The sequence below is a fragment of the Neopelma chrysocephalum genome, unplaced genomic scaffold (genome assembly GCF_003984885.1).
Source record: "Neopelma chrysocephalum unplaced genomic scaffold, ASM398488v2 Primary Assembly neopelma1_26, whole genome shotgun sequence".
Lineage (NCBI taxonomy): Eukaryota > Metazoa > Chordata > Aves > Passeriformes > Pipridae > Neopelma > Neopelma chrysocephalum.
The window spans coordinates 26,529,886-26,547,411 of NW_020897695.1; the positions used below are offsets into that span (position 1 = coordinate 26,529,886).

General features: G+C 36.0%; 1 protein-coding gene across 4 annotated transcripts in view; it reads right to left on the reverse strand.

Annotated features, from left to right (window-relative positions):
• Window positions 1-17,526, reverse strand: part of ATP9B (ATPase phospholipid transporting 9B (putative)) — a 165,264-nt gene that overhangs the window by 42,080 nt on the left and 105,658 nt on the right. For all 4 annotated transcript variants that reach the window (XM_027676005.1, XM_027676004.1, XM_027676008.1 and 1 more), the window contains exons 12-13: window positions 12,744-12,904; window positions 746-888 (exon numbers count right to left, since the gene is read on the reverse strand). In XM_027676005.1, the coding sequence (XP_027531806.1) occupies window positions 746-888; window positions 12,744-12,904 (304 nt within the window). The remainder of the gene's footprint in view (window positions 1-745; window positions 889-12,743; window positions 12,905-17,526) is intronic.

Genomic DNA, 17,526 nt, shown 5'->3' on the forward strand with positions numbered 1-17,526 from the left:
TATTTCAAACCACTAAAAGAATTCTTCAGCTTTTTGAGAAACAACTTTCTCAGTTCAAAAGTTCAGCTTCTTAAAAAACCCAGCAGATCTACCAGAAATGATTTATTCAATCTCAGAAAGAACCAAGAAAGCATAACACAAGCTATTCTTCACACACTTGGTACCTACCTTCTGATCCTGGCAAAGGTTGCAGGTTCCAGTATACCAGGAGAGGTAGAGTAACAGATTACAGTTTTGAAGATTAAATCATTCAGAGGCTCTAGAACTGGCCTTTGTAACTTAAACAGCAACTAACTTCATAGTGACAGCAGATCTCATTTTGGAAGCTGGTGTTATGACTTGTTTTGGAAATGACTTGCTCTCTCAAAGGCTATTCTTAACTGTTATTATCATACAATACTGCAGTAGAAATGAAGTGCAGAATAAAACAGCGTCCTGAGTGCTATTCCAGAGTCTTTTCAGAGTAAGATATGTGGTGCTCTTTCTCATGCAATCCAGTGTCCTCTTACTATAGAAGGAGTGCTCCCACCGGAATAAATCAGATTACTACCAAATACTGACTTTAGCCTGTAAGTACTGGCCTACCTAAGCCTATTGGTACAAAGTCCTCAAGCACATGCTTAAAACTTTACTGAAAACAAAAATCAGTAGTCTAAATCTACTCTTACGTTAGCATATTCAAATACAGTATAAAGTTTAGAAATTTTACAAAAGTATCATATTTCAGAATTGTAACCTGATATACCTGTTTTATCCGTTAGTAAATAAACTAATCGTCCCAACTCTTCTGGTATGGTGCTAGTTCGAACAACTGTTCCAGGAATATTGTCATCTTTCATAATCATCCACCCATAGGCTGCCTTACCCATGTCCAAGTTCACACGTAAACTGCAAAGGAAATTTATACCATAATCAGTGTGAATATTAGGCAAAGTGAAAGTTATAACCAAAAAAATAAAACTAGAAGCTCTTTTTAGGATACCTGAAAAAAATAAATCTTAAATCTATGTGCACCAAAATTTTGGAACAAGGCTTTTGTTATGTGTTTGTAGAGTACATATCACATCAGAAATTCAGGCTCTATCCCAGACTTCTAGCAGATATTGCAATACAAATAAATGCAATATCATGCATTCTGCATGAGACAGATTGCAACACTTTGTGGAGATTCTTGGCATAATTACATTACTACTTTTGTACAAATAAGAGTAATGTATAACAAGAACAGATCACTATTCAAGTCACAGTTTTTATCTGCTAAAACAACCAAACACCACCTATGTTTTCTTCATGATGTGAACTTATAAATATTTTTGTACCTCTTCAAATCACTGTTTTTAAAAAAAAACCCAACACCTTTTTCTTTAGGTTAGTACAACTATATTTGTTAACTTTTTCCCAACCAATCAACGATGTTGTTGTCCTTCCTAAAATGTAGCTACAGAGGGTCTATTGCAAGAAGAGAACTGCTGAAGCAGCAAAATGCACCCTCATGTGATAGCAAGGGGGCTGGAGCCTGCCAGCAGCAATAAGTAACCTTTGGGTAACTCTGTACTAGAAAATTTGCAATTTGCAGCAAGTTTTACTGACTATACATAGAAGTGCAAAAGTCAGAATTATTTTTTTCCAGTTCACTCTCTCTGCACATTCATTTGTTGATATTACCATGTCTACATCATACAAGAATTAACTACCCCTGCACCTTGTATTCCTATGATATAATAAAGAAGTCTTCACTCATGTTGGTAGGAGATAAATTTAACCATGTTGCTCTTCCCAAAATTAAATGCTCCAACTCAAAACTCTATGCCACCTTGTTCTAAAAGATTTAAATGCTAATTCTGTTTAGCTATTCACTATGTTCATGCTACCATGTCAGAGGAGCAGTGACAAAGAAATAAGCACATGTTCACTTCTCTTGACTCTGCTCTAACAGAAATACTGAAAAGAACAGGGAGGACAGTAGCAAGTTAAGCAACTGGTTTACAGTAACATAACTCTCAAAACTGTTCAAGGTCAAAATACCGCTAATGTACTTCAGACCTTTTTCAACAGTCCTGACGTGCTGCTTTACACCATAAACAAAAGAGCAGCTATGAAGAGTTTTCATCTTCATCTTGCAATCACAGCAACAGATTGTGAATTCCTTGAAGTAACAGTGGAGGGAACAGTGAGCCACAAATTGCACTGTCCCATAAAGAAGAGATGCATTTAACTAGAACTCTGAGGATACCTGAAATTTTGACACATACTGAAAAAAAAATTATTCCACATTCCTGCCTTCCTGAATTTGTACAGCAGAAGACAATGCACGTTGCAGCACAAAAAGATGCAAGATTCTTGTCCATTCAAGATGGTATATTGCACTTTAACTACCTCTTATTTTCATACTGAAATCATCAGCAGAAAACCATCCTTCTACCTGGTGATAGATCCTCACTAGTTCTGCAATATCATTCCTAACTTCATCTCTCTTCAGACATGCAAATATATATATAAAAAAAGGACAGACAACTGAAGGAGGACTACCAGATTCTTTTTACTGAAAATACTACAATATAACAAGAAAAATACTGGAAGTAACTTACCTCACTGGTTTACTATAGTTTTACCCTATCTTACTCACTCCAGAGCAAATACTGAGCAACCTGTATTTGTATTATGCATGTCTATTAACTTTCAGAGTTAATATAAAAAAAACAAGCAACACACCTGACAATGAAACACAAAAAACAGCAAAAGATTTACTCCTCTTATGGAGGAGAACCTGCTAGTTAGCCAGTCAAGCACAAGTTTCTCTTGTCTAGCTTGACAGGAGAAACACAAGCACACTTACTGTATTTCAGAACAGCTAGACTTTACTCCAGCCAGGAGCAAGTGGATTAACTGAAGGGTGAAAGCTGCTCACCACAGCACTTCAAAGAGGTATTTGGGCTACATTTTTTTGGGGCCTGGGCTACCAAGACATGAATTCTGAGATGAATGCTCTATTTAAGCACTGCAGTCTCAGGTACACGGCAGATACAGAGAGACACCCAAATGGCTGCTCTATCAAAAGTCACTCAGATAGGAAAAACTGTACTTCATTCAGATTAAATCAGAAAAGTCTCACAAAGCTGAAGTGCACTTCATATCTTCACTTGCATCTTTTATAAGCGTGTGTGTCACTTGGCTTTGATGTTCTAAAAACTCTATATGCATTTAACTATAATCTCACTTAAATATAACTTAAAGATAAGGAGAAAAAAAAAAGAAGACCCCAGATTCTCTTGCTAAGCAGTGAGAAGAAATATGTATTTCACAGCATCAAGGCATTTTAGGAATTACCCTAGCTTTCCAGCATGCACTGCTAAGTGGAACAGAGCGTAACCCCTTTATGTTGATGGACCTAATAGAATGCTGGCACCACTAGCCTCTAGAGAAATAACATCTGCCCAATGACTCCTACGGTCCAAGACAGCTTTCTGGCACACAGTGAGATATTGTGTACATGTTTAAATTGTTAAGATGAATAAAGAATTAAATAGGAATAAAAATGAGTGCTATACATACTTCTTTTAGTATAAGTTCTAAAATTTGTAGATTGTATTCTGTTCTGACTTCCTTCACTTGATGCCTTTTGTCTTAAAGGAAATATTTTCTTTGAAATCATTGTAGTTATCACTTAGCACATTATGGACACTGAGGTAACACTAAAAATGATGACAGTCTACTAACAGTGAGTTTGCTTTTGAAACTAAAAGCTCTCCAACAGGGCTTCACTGAAAAGTCCAAGAATTTTTGCACAATAAAACCAGGAGACACTAAGCTTACTCAACCAAAAGCTACTTTCAGTGCCTGATAATATTATAATTTCTCAGAAATTATTTGAGGACTTTAAGAAACTCATTATACAACCAAAACCATTTTAAATTCACCAGTTTTTAAACCCTTCTCAATTTAATCCAATTAAAAACCACAAGTTATTAATGAAAATGCACAGAACAGCATCCAATGTCGCATTAGCACACTGTTGCATCAGTAACACTAATTTTTAGCAAACCAATTAATGTGAAATAGGTACAGTATGTTAATACAGGTATTGAAGGCTGTTGCAGACAATAAGTGTATTTAACAAATACAGTAACACCAAGTTTCTTGTCTCTGAACCTCAGCACACCTCTAGTTACCCTAGAGCAGGCAAACCTAAGGCAATTTCTATCCATCTTGGGGATGTATTACATTAAAAGCCAAGGTGGCACTTCTCTGCAATTCAGCCTCAGAACAACTAAATAACACAACATTGCAGAATCCACACTGCTTTTTACTACACATTAAAAATGTGTAAACAGTAAAACGTGTAGTTCTGCTATTATTCCTTCAAAAACAACTGCAGTGTTTTAGATTAAACATTCATATTCACATGACTTCTAAATTTCATTTTTTTCCCAAATTGTAATGACAGTAGGTCTCCTTGTAAAGGTTTTTAATTTTGTTTTTTTTCATCAAAATGGACAAATTTGCCAATAAGCAAGGGCCTTCACTGAGAAAGTTTGACAAATACATTTAGAAATTCCAGAAACATTCTACCATTCACGACTCAGTGAAAACCAGTTAAGACCTAATGAAGCTAGCAAAGACAATTTTGTGAACAAAGTCATATCGTGCCCAATAAAATTCAGGTATGATTTTGAATCAAAATTATATAGTAGTTTTATTTGAATTTCCTGAGAAGTTCTGTATATGTAGAAGTTTGGTAGCAAAAAACCAAAACCCTGCCAAAACTCCAGATATAGTATGAGTATCCACAGTAGTATTCAATTTTAAAATAAACAAAGTAATTGAGATACAGTCTTTTTATTTTCAGGACTTCTTTCTATTAAAGATAATACTGAGGATGATATTTGGGTCATATTAGTATCCAAAACTGTACCAAATCTCCTATGGCTACACTCTCTAACGTTCACATACCCTTAATTTCTTGAAACAGCCGTAAACTATACACAGATATATGCATCATTCACAATCTAGAAAAAAACCATGGAATAATTTTAAAATTATTGGTCAAGAAACAACTAAAATATTTTAACTTCAACGTGCGTGGAAAGTTAAATCTTCAGAGAAAGTGATTTTTGTAGCCTGGTAACTTCTATTAACTGTCACTAAAGAAATAAAAATAGAACAAAACAGAAGTTACTTCATTTAAGCACAATATTATATTAAGATCCAAATAAATAAAAATCAACCCACAGGTGATCCCTTTAATTTTCCCTAATTCCCCACCTCTCATATTTTATTTGGTGAGGAAAATGGAATATAATATACCTTTGTGCTTTGTCCACTATATACATTTTTATTTACTTTTCTCTGCTATCTATCTGATACTCCCAAGGAGAGCCTTAGAACTGTGTTTGTTTGCTTAATAATTGGTACCAATAGCTCTCTTGTACTAGTTTTTCTAAATTTTGTCTATTACGTAAGCTTATAAAAGAAAATGAAAGAAGGCACACACAGCAGTTTGCATAAAACCAAGGCAATGAATGTAATTTTAAAAGAGAAGTCAGTCCCACACATTTATGCTTAAATATGTGTGGCAAAAAAATGCATATCAACCCTGTATTGCTATAGTGACTGTGGCACATGCAGTTTTTTAAGGGCCACATGCAACCTAGGTACAGATAATTACATGTTGTAACACAGGTAGAATTTAAAACTCAGGAGGAAATCTGGGGAATAATTAATGAAAAAATTAAACTATGAATTTCCTACAGGTTGAAAACACAGAAGAGTGCAAAATACAAATAGAACATGTCAAACAAGTGCCTTTGCACAAGAAATGGAGCATATTTGTCTCAGAGTAACAATAACTGCTTCCTATTAAAAATGTTTCTGTTATTATCACATTTATCAGGTCAGATGCCTCCTTTCATTAGGCCTCTCATACAAAGGTAACATTAGAGGTCTAATACAAATAATTTTTAAAACATGAATCAATTTTGTATATTCCACACAAATCTGGCATTACTTGCTGTAATACCATTAGATTAAAAACAGAAAAACAATTAGGAGCAAATAGGCAATGTTGCAAGATTAGAAAGGAGAAAGATATACTACAATAGATCAGTTTAAAAAAATGACTTCTTTTTTAAACTGTTTGTGCTCTGCATTGGGACCAGTCCTGTTAAATAATATCTGTATCAATGATCCGGATGAGGGGATCAAGTGCACCCTGAGTAAGTTTGAGGAGGACATCAAGTTATGCAGGAGTGCTGATTTCCTGGGGGGCAGGAAGGATCTACAGATGGGTCTGGACAGGCTGGATTGATGGGAAAAGGCTGACTGAATGAAGTTCAAAAAGTCCAAGTGCCAAGGCCTGCATTTGGGTCTCAACAACCCCCGGCAGTGCTACAGGCTTGGGACAGTGGCTGGACAGTTGCCCAGCAGAAAAGGACCTGGAGGTGCTGGTCAACAGCTACTGAACATGAGCCAGCAGTGTGTGCCAAGGCAGCCAATGGCATCCCGGCCTATATCAGCAATAGTGTGGCCATCAGGACCAGGGCAGTGATAGTCTCTCTGTACTCAGCACTGGTGAGGCTGCACCTCGAATCCTGCATTCAATTTTGCCTCCCAGGAAAGGCATTGAGGAGCCGGAGTACATCCAGAGAAAGGCTGCTGGTGAAGGATCTGAAGCACAAGTCACATGAGGAGCATCTGAAAGAGCTGGGGGTGTTTAGTCTGGAAAAAAGGAAGCTCAGGGGAGACCTTATCACTCTCCACAACTACCGGAAAGGAGGTTGTAGTCACATGAGGGTAGGACTCTTCTCCCAAGTAACAAGTGACAGGTGTGGTAGTTTGGCCTAGGCCTTCCTTGGTGACCAGTTTGTAACCAAGGAAGTGCCCAGATTTACCTGGCATTCCCTACGATTTTTACGTAAGCCAGGGTATAAGAAGAAGGGAGGAAAGGCCTTCGCTCTCTTTCCTTCTGGCGGCTTTGGAGATGCGGGTTCCCTGCTGTTGAGTCTGCCAGGTTGGGGAGCGAGGCCTGGTAAGGCCTTGTCGACCTTGGGAGGCGGAAGCTGCCAGCAGTCGCTCCAGCGTGACTCTCCGTTGTCCCAAGGAGAGTAGTAAGATATTCTTTGCTAATTCTTTTAGTTGATAGACCCTGGGCTATTAATCGGGATATATATATATATATATATTTGTTTTTTGTTCTTCCCTTCCCCTTTCCCTTTTCCTTGTGAAATTGCATATATATTTCAATTGTATATAACTGTAATATAAGTGTAAATATATTTATATATTGCTTTAGCTGTCTCTCTCGTTTCGGTTTTCTCGGTTGTTTTTTGGGGGGGGGGACGACTTCTTGTGGTAAGGTTTGGAGACTTGGCAGGGAGCCAGCTTCAAACCACATCACAGGACAAGAGGAAACTGTTTCAAATTGCACCAGGGGAGCTCAACATTGAGTATGGAACATTTCCTCACTAAAACTGTTGCCAAGCAGTGGAACTAGCTGCCCAGGGAAGTGGCAGACTCCCTGCCCCGGAAGGTATTTAAAAGACTCACAGACGTGGCACTTGGGGACATATTTTAGAGGTGGACTTTGCAGTGTTGGGTTAACAGCTGGACTTGATGATCTTAAAGGTCTTTTCCAATCAAAATAATTTCATGATTCTATGCTTTCCTTATGTAGCATGAATATCAGACATTTTAAGTAAATCATAAAGCTAGCTCAGGCTGTAGTACAGCACCGTACTTGACCCCTTAAGACTGAGTCTTAGCATAAGAGAGACACAGCATAGCTCCTGTTGCAAAATTGATTTGTAAAATATCATGAAGCTTCACACAATATTTTTCAGTCTCTATACAGACTGCATTGTATATCATGATATGGTATAAAAGCACAACACACTAAATGTGTATTAAACCACTTGCTTAAGCCTTTTTACTTTACTCTGTAAGTAGCTCTTCAGCTCTTCCTCACTGAAATCTTTGCATCATATATCTAATATATATCTGTCCCTATATCTGAGACTACATATACTGATACTCTCACATCTATACGTTATAAAAATCAGAGCTCCAATATGGACAGCAGAAACTACAATATGACTGAAAGCAGCATAGCTGCCTGCTGCTCTTAGACAGTCTGCATAGGTGTGAGTTCCCTGAATCTCAGGAATACACAGAAATTCATATCTGTATGATCTGGGATTTGATTGGCTATTAATGAATTTCAGACATAAAACTTCCTAGCAGTGTTTTCCTCACTGCCCCTGAAAACAGACTGATATAACTTGAAGGATTTATTTTAAATGCTTCTCCTTAAGACCCAGAAACAAAAGGAGCCAGGAGCCAGGTAGTACGCCAAAACTTTGCTATTTAAGTGCAAGGCAGTTCCTTCCAGACATTTGGGACAGCCTCTTTTTGGCAGAATGGCTCCGTAACCAGGAGCCCTGGGGTGTCCAAAGGAAAGGACAAGAAACATTTCAGCTTCTGTTCACACTAAAACTAAAGGATCCTCCTAAAAAGATGATTGATTAAGGCCCAGTCAATCCAGCTTTAAACTGCTACTAAATATAGAGCCTGGGTCATACACATTTTTAACAGATCCCCAGTCAATACCTTATCATTTTATGGTAAATCCTCTACATTCCTTACCAGCTAAGCAGAAGCACATACAGCTACAGCATTCACATGCCTGTAGACGTGAGGCAGCAATGTCACCAAACACTGCTTGGCCTAAATTATTTTAATTATCTTGAAAAACTTTCCTGGATACCTTTTTTCTTTTTAAACAAAAGAAAGTCAAAGCGAAACTCACTTTGTCTTTCAAGCTGTTGAAGAAGACTGGACAATGAATGAACAAAGTCACACTACTTGGTGGTGGAGGGGATCCAGTTTGGAGGGGAGTACCATCACTAAGGCTAGCCTTTTCTTCAGCCTTGGCTTTCTGAATCATTGCTATGATAGCCCAAGTGAGCTGATGAAGACATGCTGCAACTAAAGGTCAAGGGAAAGAACAGAATTGTTTTGTGGCAAGGCTCTCTAACCATCTTTCCTGCACCCATATACACATATGCACCGGAATTTTCATTTCAGTAGTAGATGACAGCAGGTAACTTGCATCCCACATTGATTAAAGACTTTTCTATTCTCTTGCACTTAAAAATACACATATGTGTAACTGCGTTTCTGACAGCTTTTAAAAAGCAAAACTAAAACTAAAAAAATTGACCAATTTAGTAGCTGCAAAAACAGAAGGAAAAACCCCTCAAGATTTACATGATTTGTATCAGAATTTTAAATGTATATTGTAATTATCATTGGTTCCACATAAAAGGTAAACTACACTCCACTAATAAAAATGTAAACCTAATTTTTAAAACTATATCAAATTAAAAAGACTTTCTCTATAACCATCGTAATAGAGTTAAACTGGATAACCAGGTAAAAGATAACATATATAACTTTGTCAAAGTTTACCCACCTTCCCCCACCTGAGGTGTTGGCTTTTCATTAGCATGAAAAAAAACCCGCCACATTAAAGGCCTAGGAAGTTCCACACCGGTATCACAAAGAGCAGCAGCATGGACAATACCTGAGGACATGTGCTCTCTGCTAGCTTGCTACGCGACAGCTGCACTAGGTGATACAGTCAGACAAGATCTTGTAAACTGATAGATGATGTATTTCAATTAGTGATTTTATTTAAAACAAGTAATGAAATGGTCTCAGAGTCACTGGAGGAATCCGTGGATACATATTAATGCATCTCAAACTGGCTACAGCCTACTAAAAAAAAAAAGGCATGAAAATACCAAGGAACATGGAAAAACTCAGAGAATGGGTGAGCATAATCCTAGAGAGATTTATTTTGTTTTGGACAGTCTGTCAAGGACTTGCTTTACATCTTCCTTTCCTGATAAATCTTAAGAAAATAAAATAGCTTAACTTTTTAGGGCAGCAGATTGCTTATGGAGTCTCCCTGGGCTATGTTTCCTCTATAGAGGAAAAGAAAATGTCTGAAACAGAATTATTTTTAGGGGCCAAACATTTCTGGGGGTGTGGGGATGTTCAAAACATTTTGTGCATTATGGTTCTAACTTACAAGCAATTCAGAGAATGGGCTAAACTTTTGATGTTTGTTTACACTACCTTTTCTCCATTTTGCTTAATTCCCTGTATGCTACAGAACATGTGCAATGTTGGGGGCTGTTTTTTTGAAGAAGAGAGGTGGGTAGGTGTTGGTTGTTGGGGTGTTCTTTGTTTTGTTGTGTTGTTGGGTTTTTTTACAGTTGCCTTATGTTTATACTTCTAAAGTCTCACAAGCTCCACAGTAATTGTCTGCACATAGTGAAGCAACATTGATCTAGAGGAGTATTTAGGATGCAGCTGAACCACAAGGAACCAGCTTCTTCCCAGAGCACCAAAAAAAAGTTCCTCTTCCTACTAATTATGGGAGAGACTGCACAGAGATCAGTTAAACCCTAGTAATTCTACGATCATCTTTCTGATAATCTTCACCAAACATGTCAGCCATGGAAAATTATTTTTATTGCATACCTGGAATTTTTCCCTTGCTATGCAAACCAAAAGCCCAACACAACTGCAAAAAAGCTCCCTGATTAGAAGCTTTCTGAATTCTCTCAAACTATCAATCAACACATTTCATGTGTGCATGAATTCAGATATGCTTTGCCTCTACCAGTGAATCCCAATCTCCCATGTTCATTTCCTTTACATCTGAAGTTCATTATTTTCCCCATACAGCTATCTAAAAATAACGAGAGGACAACACCTGGTGCTTCAATGTCATTAGCCTTGTAATTTTCATCTTCAAGAGTTTACATTCCAAATACAGCCTAAAAATTAAATCATTTCACTGCTTAACATCCAGAAGAAAGGCAGGGAAGTGTAGTCATATTTAAACACCAGCATGACCAAGTTGTTTATTTTGCTGACAGTGTGGGAAGCAACCCTGTATTTATAAATGATCCGAGTTGAAGAAAATTTGGTATAGAAACAGATAAACCTCTATAGAGAAAAGCATTCTCTGACAGATTCCTGTCTAATCTTCCAGAGCTAACTACATGGCCCATCTCAGAACTAAACCAATCACATCCTGTAATACTTCAGCTTTGTATATTCTCTCCCACAATCAACTGAAACATTGGATTAGATGTATCCTAGAAATTATTTTTGGAGAAGAGCTATTCCACAAGTCCACAAAGCAACTTGTATATTGAAAATGAGCTGCTCAATGAACATGTTTTTTCAATGGCATATGTTGAACTTGCAATACAGTCAAATTTACTTACACCATCTATATGAGCTTAATCCTCTTGCATCCAATAACAAAGATATTAAAACTGTTAAAAGACAGATATAAGTTTGGGCTTATTATGTTTATTATGGAAGAACACAGTGAATGACAAGTGATCCTTTATATCCTTAGCTCATTTTTCCCTTCCCCTGGAAGTCCTAAAGTGCATCTTCCAGCAATACGTAGACTAAATCACTGGAATGGAGCCCTTTTTGCCTCTTCACATGAATAAGTTGCTTAAAACTCAGTAACTGCGTGTGTATGGGGAGGATAACAAGACAACCTGGACAGCATCATACAAGCATTAAGGGAGTTATGACAATGACAGCATGTAGAAAGATACCACAAAATTTTGATTCTTCAATTTCTCCTTCAACTTACCAACATAATCAGTTTCTCTTGAAACACAAAAGTACTATAAAAATACAAGTCCTTACATTAAGACAAAGGCTTCCTGAGTATCCCATTGGTCAAATATGATACCATTTCCTTCATACGGACATGTACTTAAAAAATGTGAACACAGTAACACATAAGTAACCTAAACTCAGATTAAAATGTATAATGAAATTCTCCTGTTATTTTTTTTTCCTTTACTACATGAACTTAAGTATTGTGTGCATGCCTGAGGAGGCAGGCCTTAAACCTACCTACAGTTTAGATGCTGCTAACTCTGTGGCTAGTCACTAGGCTTACTGAATGACACATCTAACTGAAGAGTCCTAGAGGGCATCTAAAATTAACAACTACATTAATCTAAACACTGGGTATTTTAACAGAGACAGTATTTCCAGTTTGCAAAGAAAAGAATTCATTTCAGAGTCAGTGTTCTCATTTCTGTCTCCACAGAAGACTTGATTACACATGCGGATATTATTTCCTGTTCCAGTTTATCTGCAATTTGAATATACAGTACTCATGCTTAATGAATTAATTAATTCAGGGCAAGTCTCTACTTGGTTACACATGTTAAAAGTCCTTACATTGTAAAAGCACACCTACATTATTCAGCCATTCAATTTAAATTAATCATTATTGGGGTAAAAAAAAATCTGTATTTTAACCAGAGAAACGGAACAATTTCAGTATTTAAGGCATTAAAAATAAAATTCCAAAATATACTTAACGGTTCATTCAACTACATGCTTCCTAAAACCACGTTCTCAAGTATACCAAGATTGTATCCTTATTAATACATTTATGCTAGTAAAGGATTAGATATCCTGATTACTCCAGCAAGATTAACATTATACAAAAAAAAAATACAACAGTATTGTTTTCTGTACAGTGATCCTTCAAGAATCAGCAGATTTGTTGGCACCTTCTCCTTCACCATCCTGATAAGATCAATTTCCTTTGCAATGAGAAGCAAGTATAAATTTCAAGAAAGCCACATTCAGTGAAATTAGACAACTGTATTTGCTTTCATTCTTATACATACCTGATCGGGATGATATAGGAAAACAGCAGGAGGAACCGGAAAAGGTTACGATACCATGGGCCTACAAATCCTTGCAAGGTTACCATAACAACTGATAGTGCAACTAATGCCAAAAACAGGGCTTTAGTCAGTTGATTCAACTCCAGGTCCAGCAAGCCAACCTGGAGAAAGAAAAAGAAATCATGTTAGTCATGAGTTTTTCTTAAACTGATGCTTCTGCTGAGCAAACAATTAGTGATTACTTGTTTTGGTTATTCCTACCTATTAAAAATCCATGCACTTGTAACAGTTAAATGCATTTTGATGATTGCATTGATTATTATTCTAATACTTGCATGCAAAAAAATGTTCCTTCATTATGGGACAAAAACAATGCCCAGAACCAGTTTGAACTATTCCAGCCAAGCCTCCTGAATGCCTTTACATCTGGCAAATCCCTCCCCCATTCCCTGATCCAGGACAGGAACACAGGAGGACAAGGAGCAAAGACCATTACAGATGAACAAATGAGCAGGAACAATTTTCTTTTGTCATGCGTGCAACAAAAATAGCAACACTGCACACTATATTTGTAGGAAGTTCATTGACTGCTAGAAGATCAAAAACCTGTTAGATTTGAGAATCAACAGACACATGCGACAGAGCTGCCTTCTCATTCATGTAACTTATGCACTGCCACCTATCACTATGCTCTCATCCCACTCTGTACATCTGAATTAATTCCACAGAAATAATTTTTAATTGCATGAAGTTTTCAGTTATTCAGTATAATAATAAAAAACAATCAGGTGGAATATGCATTTTCAAACCATTACAGTAAAACTTTTCATGAGTAAAAAGCTACTTGATTTAGAAACATTTTAAGAAAAACATTAAGAGAGGCTATCTTTCACCCACTGTTTCTCATGAAAAAAAATGTATTTAAGCTATGTAACTAAGACTCTTACCATTTCAATAACGTATGAGGTAAGCTAGGGTATTTTTACTCCACTTTTTGGGATGCTCTAGTAGTCAGTAAAGTATGTGGGAAAACTATGTCAGGAAGAGTTTCCTAGGCCCCATCACAGACGCCCCTTTTATCTCCAAGTCTTGCCAGTAAGACCAGTAAAACATAACACTTCCTTAGATAACAAACAGTCTGCAAAAGAAGCACTTTAAATATAGTTCTTAAAAATTCCAGCAATCTTGCTTACACATGGGCTGTCCCTTCCCTAGAGAACCAGGCAGCTGAAGACCACAGCGGCTGATTTATCAGCTGCATTTAAAAAGCAGCACAACGAGGACAAATATCTTGCAATTTCCGCTGCTTCAACTACTACATAGTTTATGCTTGAATTATTGAGAAAAATAGGTTTTTGGATTAAAATGAAGAAAAATGAAGCCAGGGAAGTAGAGCATGTTTCAAAGCCCAGATCTTTTTGCGTTGACAAAGGCAGCCTAAGTTTCAGGCCTCGCTGAGGATCAGATGAAGTCATTATTCATTCAGTCAGGGAAAAAAGACTCAATTACCTCAACCTAAAGATGCTATCAATGAATGCAAAGTGCATATTTTACTCTATTCATCCAAATCCCATTAAAAAGTGAAAGGAATGATTTAATCTGGCCTTCTAGAGTTGGTCTTTTTTTGTAATAAAATAAAGAATCACTGTCTTGCAATATGCATAACTACTACCTCACACTTTTTTCCCCCCTGCATCATGGTAGTGAAAGCCTATCTCTCCCCTCTCCAACCCCCCATAAAAACCCCACCCCAGAACAGAAATGAATAAAGAGCTTCTTTGGAAAGAATGCCACTTTTTGGACAGAAACATTAAATTTAGTTCACTGCAGACTGACACAGCTAACTCAAAGCATTAAAACCTTTGTAATTGATGAAGACAGATGCAAATTTAAGTTTGGGATCCAACAAAAATGTGTTTGGAGAGGTATTAAGGCAATAAAAAAGTCGATGATGAACAATTTTCCACACAATAAATCTCTTGCTCAAGAACATTTGGTTTGTTTCTAATAATGTCATTCTTTTAAATATAGATCACACTCTTGGTCATCGCAAATTTTAATATTTTCATTTACCACAGCAAGTGAAGGCAATTACAAAACCCCACTTAAGAAGGCACACAAAGAAAGTTTTAATAGAAATGCATTCTCCATTTCTCAAAAATTAGTTACTTCAATGTACTGAAAGATACTTAATTAATTTAATTCTGTGCCTTTCCACTTAAACAATTTCTGCACTTGACTAATGAAACACTGTTGAATTATCCAGATATATTTCATATAGAAATTCACTAACATACTCTAAAATTCATCTCAGTACTGCAAAAGTGGATAAAGTTCATTTCAACTATACTGTGATTTTATCAAAGCATTTGTAAAATATACCATCTTACGAAAGTGATTTCTTTTCTTTGGAAGATAATCATAACCAGAATAATTATAACAACATAAGAAATAGATGAATTAAGAATTGGAGTAATTTTCCATGTTCACTGCAATTTTCCATATTAGTAAAACAAATTTGCTTCTACTTGTCATAATATTTGTTGTATTTGAAACAACTGTGTTAACAAAGTTAAACACACCACTGGAAATTTTAATCTCCAAGGGAAAATTTGTACATAATGTCTAAGAAAACCACAACAGTTTTGAAAAACACAACAGTTTTGCAAAGGGGCTGCTCTATGTTAATGAACACAATAATTGCCTGTATAATCTAAAATGCTACTAATGGCAACAACCGCAAATCCATTTAGCTCCTCTTTAATTTATGCAAAAAGTTTTAAATAGCTAATGGTTCTCAATAAAATAATGGCTTATACCGTCAATTGTCTACTTGCACTAAAAAAAGTGTCAAGTTTTTGAAATATTTCATTTTTGAATGAGGGAATGATTAAAGGTCTACACTTCACATTTTAAACCACACGGTATAATGAATTATCTTATGAGAAAAATCTTAATTAAAAAGTTGAAAACAACAAAAACCTTTCTGGCTACTGAAGTACCAGCTGAAAAACAATATTGCTGTTGCTGCCCTAGATGCTTAACTTTTAGGAAAGATTATCTTCTGAAACTATTATTGTAGTAATAGAACAATTCTTTTAACATTATAAAAAGTATATTACTTGGCAAACGAGAATTTTTCAAATGCTAGAATACCGAAATGCAAAATTTGATAATTAAATGTTACACAATGGCAAAGATTTCTCAAAACAGTCTAGTGCAGCCATTTTTTATTCAATTACAGTTTAAAGTGCATTAGAAATAATTGCTCATGAATAGCCTTCAAGTGCCCTACTTTAATACTATTGAAGTATTAAGGCACAGTCTTAGGATAGACTTCCCCGCGCAACTAAATTCCTCCACAAAGGTAATTATATTTCAGTAATCAGTCTGGTTCTGCACTGCCAAACACCATATTGACTACAATGAAATTTCATGGTATGTATGTTTGAGATAGACTTGGGCTTTAATTTGCACCATAAACATAAAATTTTTCTTTGCTACTCTTAATACATGCTCTGAAGTTAGCTTTATTGAGCCTTGAATACTAGTATATTAAATACATTTCCATTAATTGTAGCCTAAACTTAGATGTTAAAGGTATGTAATAGGAAGATAAATATTTAAAATTACTAAAATTGAAATAATATATCTTTCAGCTATGGACTGACAAAAACAAGCTTTGCCTAAGGAAAATGATTCGTAGCATTTCATCATCTATTAAAAAACAGTAAATTTTTATATAGATGACTATATACAGTTAGCTGCATATATCCAATCCCCCATGGCTTTCTTCAATAATCTGTCAAAACTTTCCTATAGTCCCTAGCAATAACTGATTATTAATCTTTGTTTAAAGGCTAAATAGAGAGACACATAATTTACACATTTGTTTAACTTAATCTTTGACACTAAAAACACATAAAGCAACTTTGGAATCTCTAAATGTTTCCTTTTTATTGAGTCTCCTAATACCCATGATTCAAAGACTGCTCAGCAATGCAGGTGACCACATTAAGCTAATACAAATATGAATCAAAACAGGAAAAGCAAGTGAATTCATTTGTAGCAAGCATCTTGCCTTAATTCACTGTACTCAAACAACAGTCTGCACAAATATTTCTCTCTACAAACCTCTTGATTAACATAAACCCCACCAATCTTGAATTCAGTGTTACACTGTTTAATCAATATCTTATACTTACTCTTTTAATCAGTAGATTCAAAGGTAGGAAAAGCAAAAGAACCCATGGAAATATATAAAATGACCATTTAGTGATAAAAACTATCTGTCCCTCCTTTTTCTCAGATCTGTTTTCAAACATCCTAGTCACTGATTTAGCTTGCAAGAGCAACAGTGAAACCTCGAGAACATTTTTTGAAGCACTAAAAACCTATTATAGGTTTTATTAATTTTTGAATTGAGTAATAATGCAGGGGGTGGTGGTGTACTTGACTTCATAAAATTGAAATCAACTTTATTTATTTAGTTAACTCCAGAGGACTTATACAGAAATGATATTCCAGCACATTTTCTGTCTTTCCATTGGCAAAAAAAATATTCGACCTTCACGCAACACAACTTTTGAGCAAACTGAAATATTTGGTATTACGTTAAGACAGCACGTTTAAGGAACTGAATGACCTCTATTCTACACTGATTTCAGGAAATATTTTTAGACATTTAGAGTTAGTTGTATGCCTAAAGAAATAAATGATACTTGTCTGTATTCTTACATAAACAGTCCATCTCCAACAGATAGGAACTGAAAACAGCAGAGAT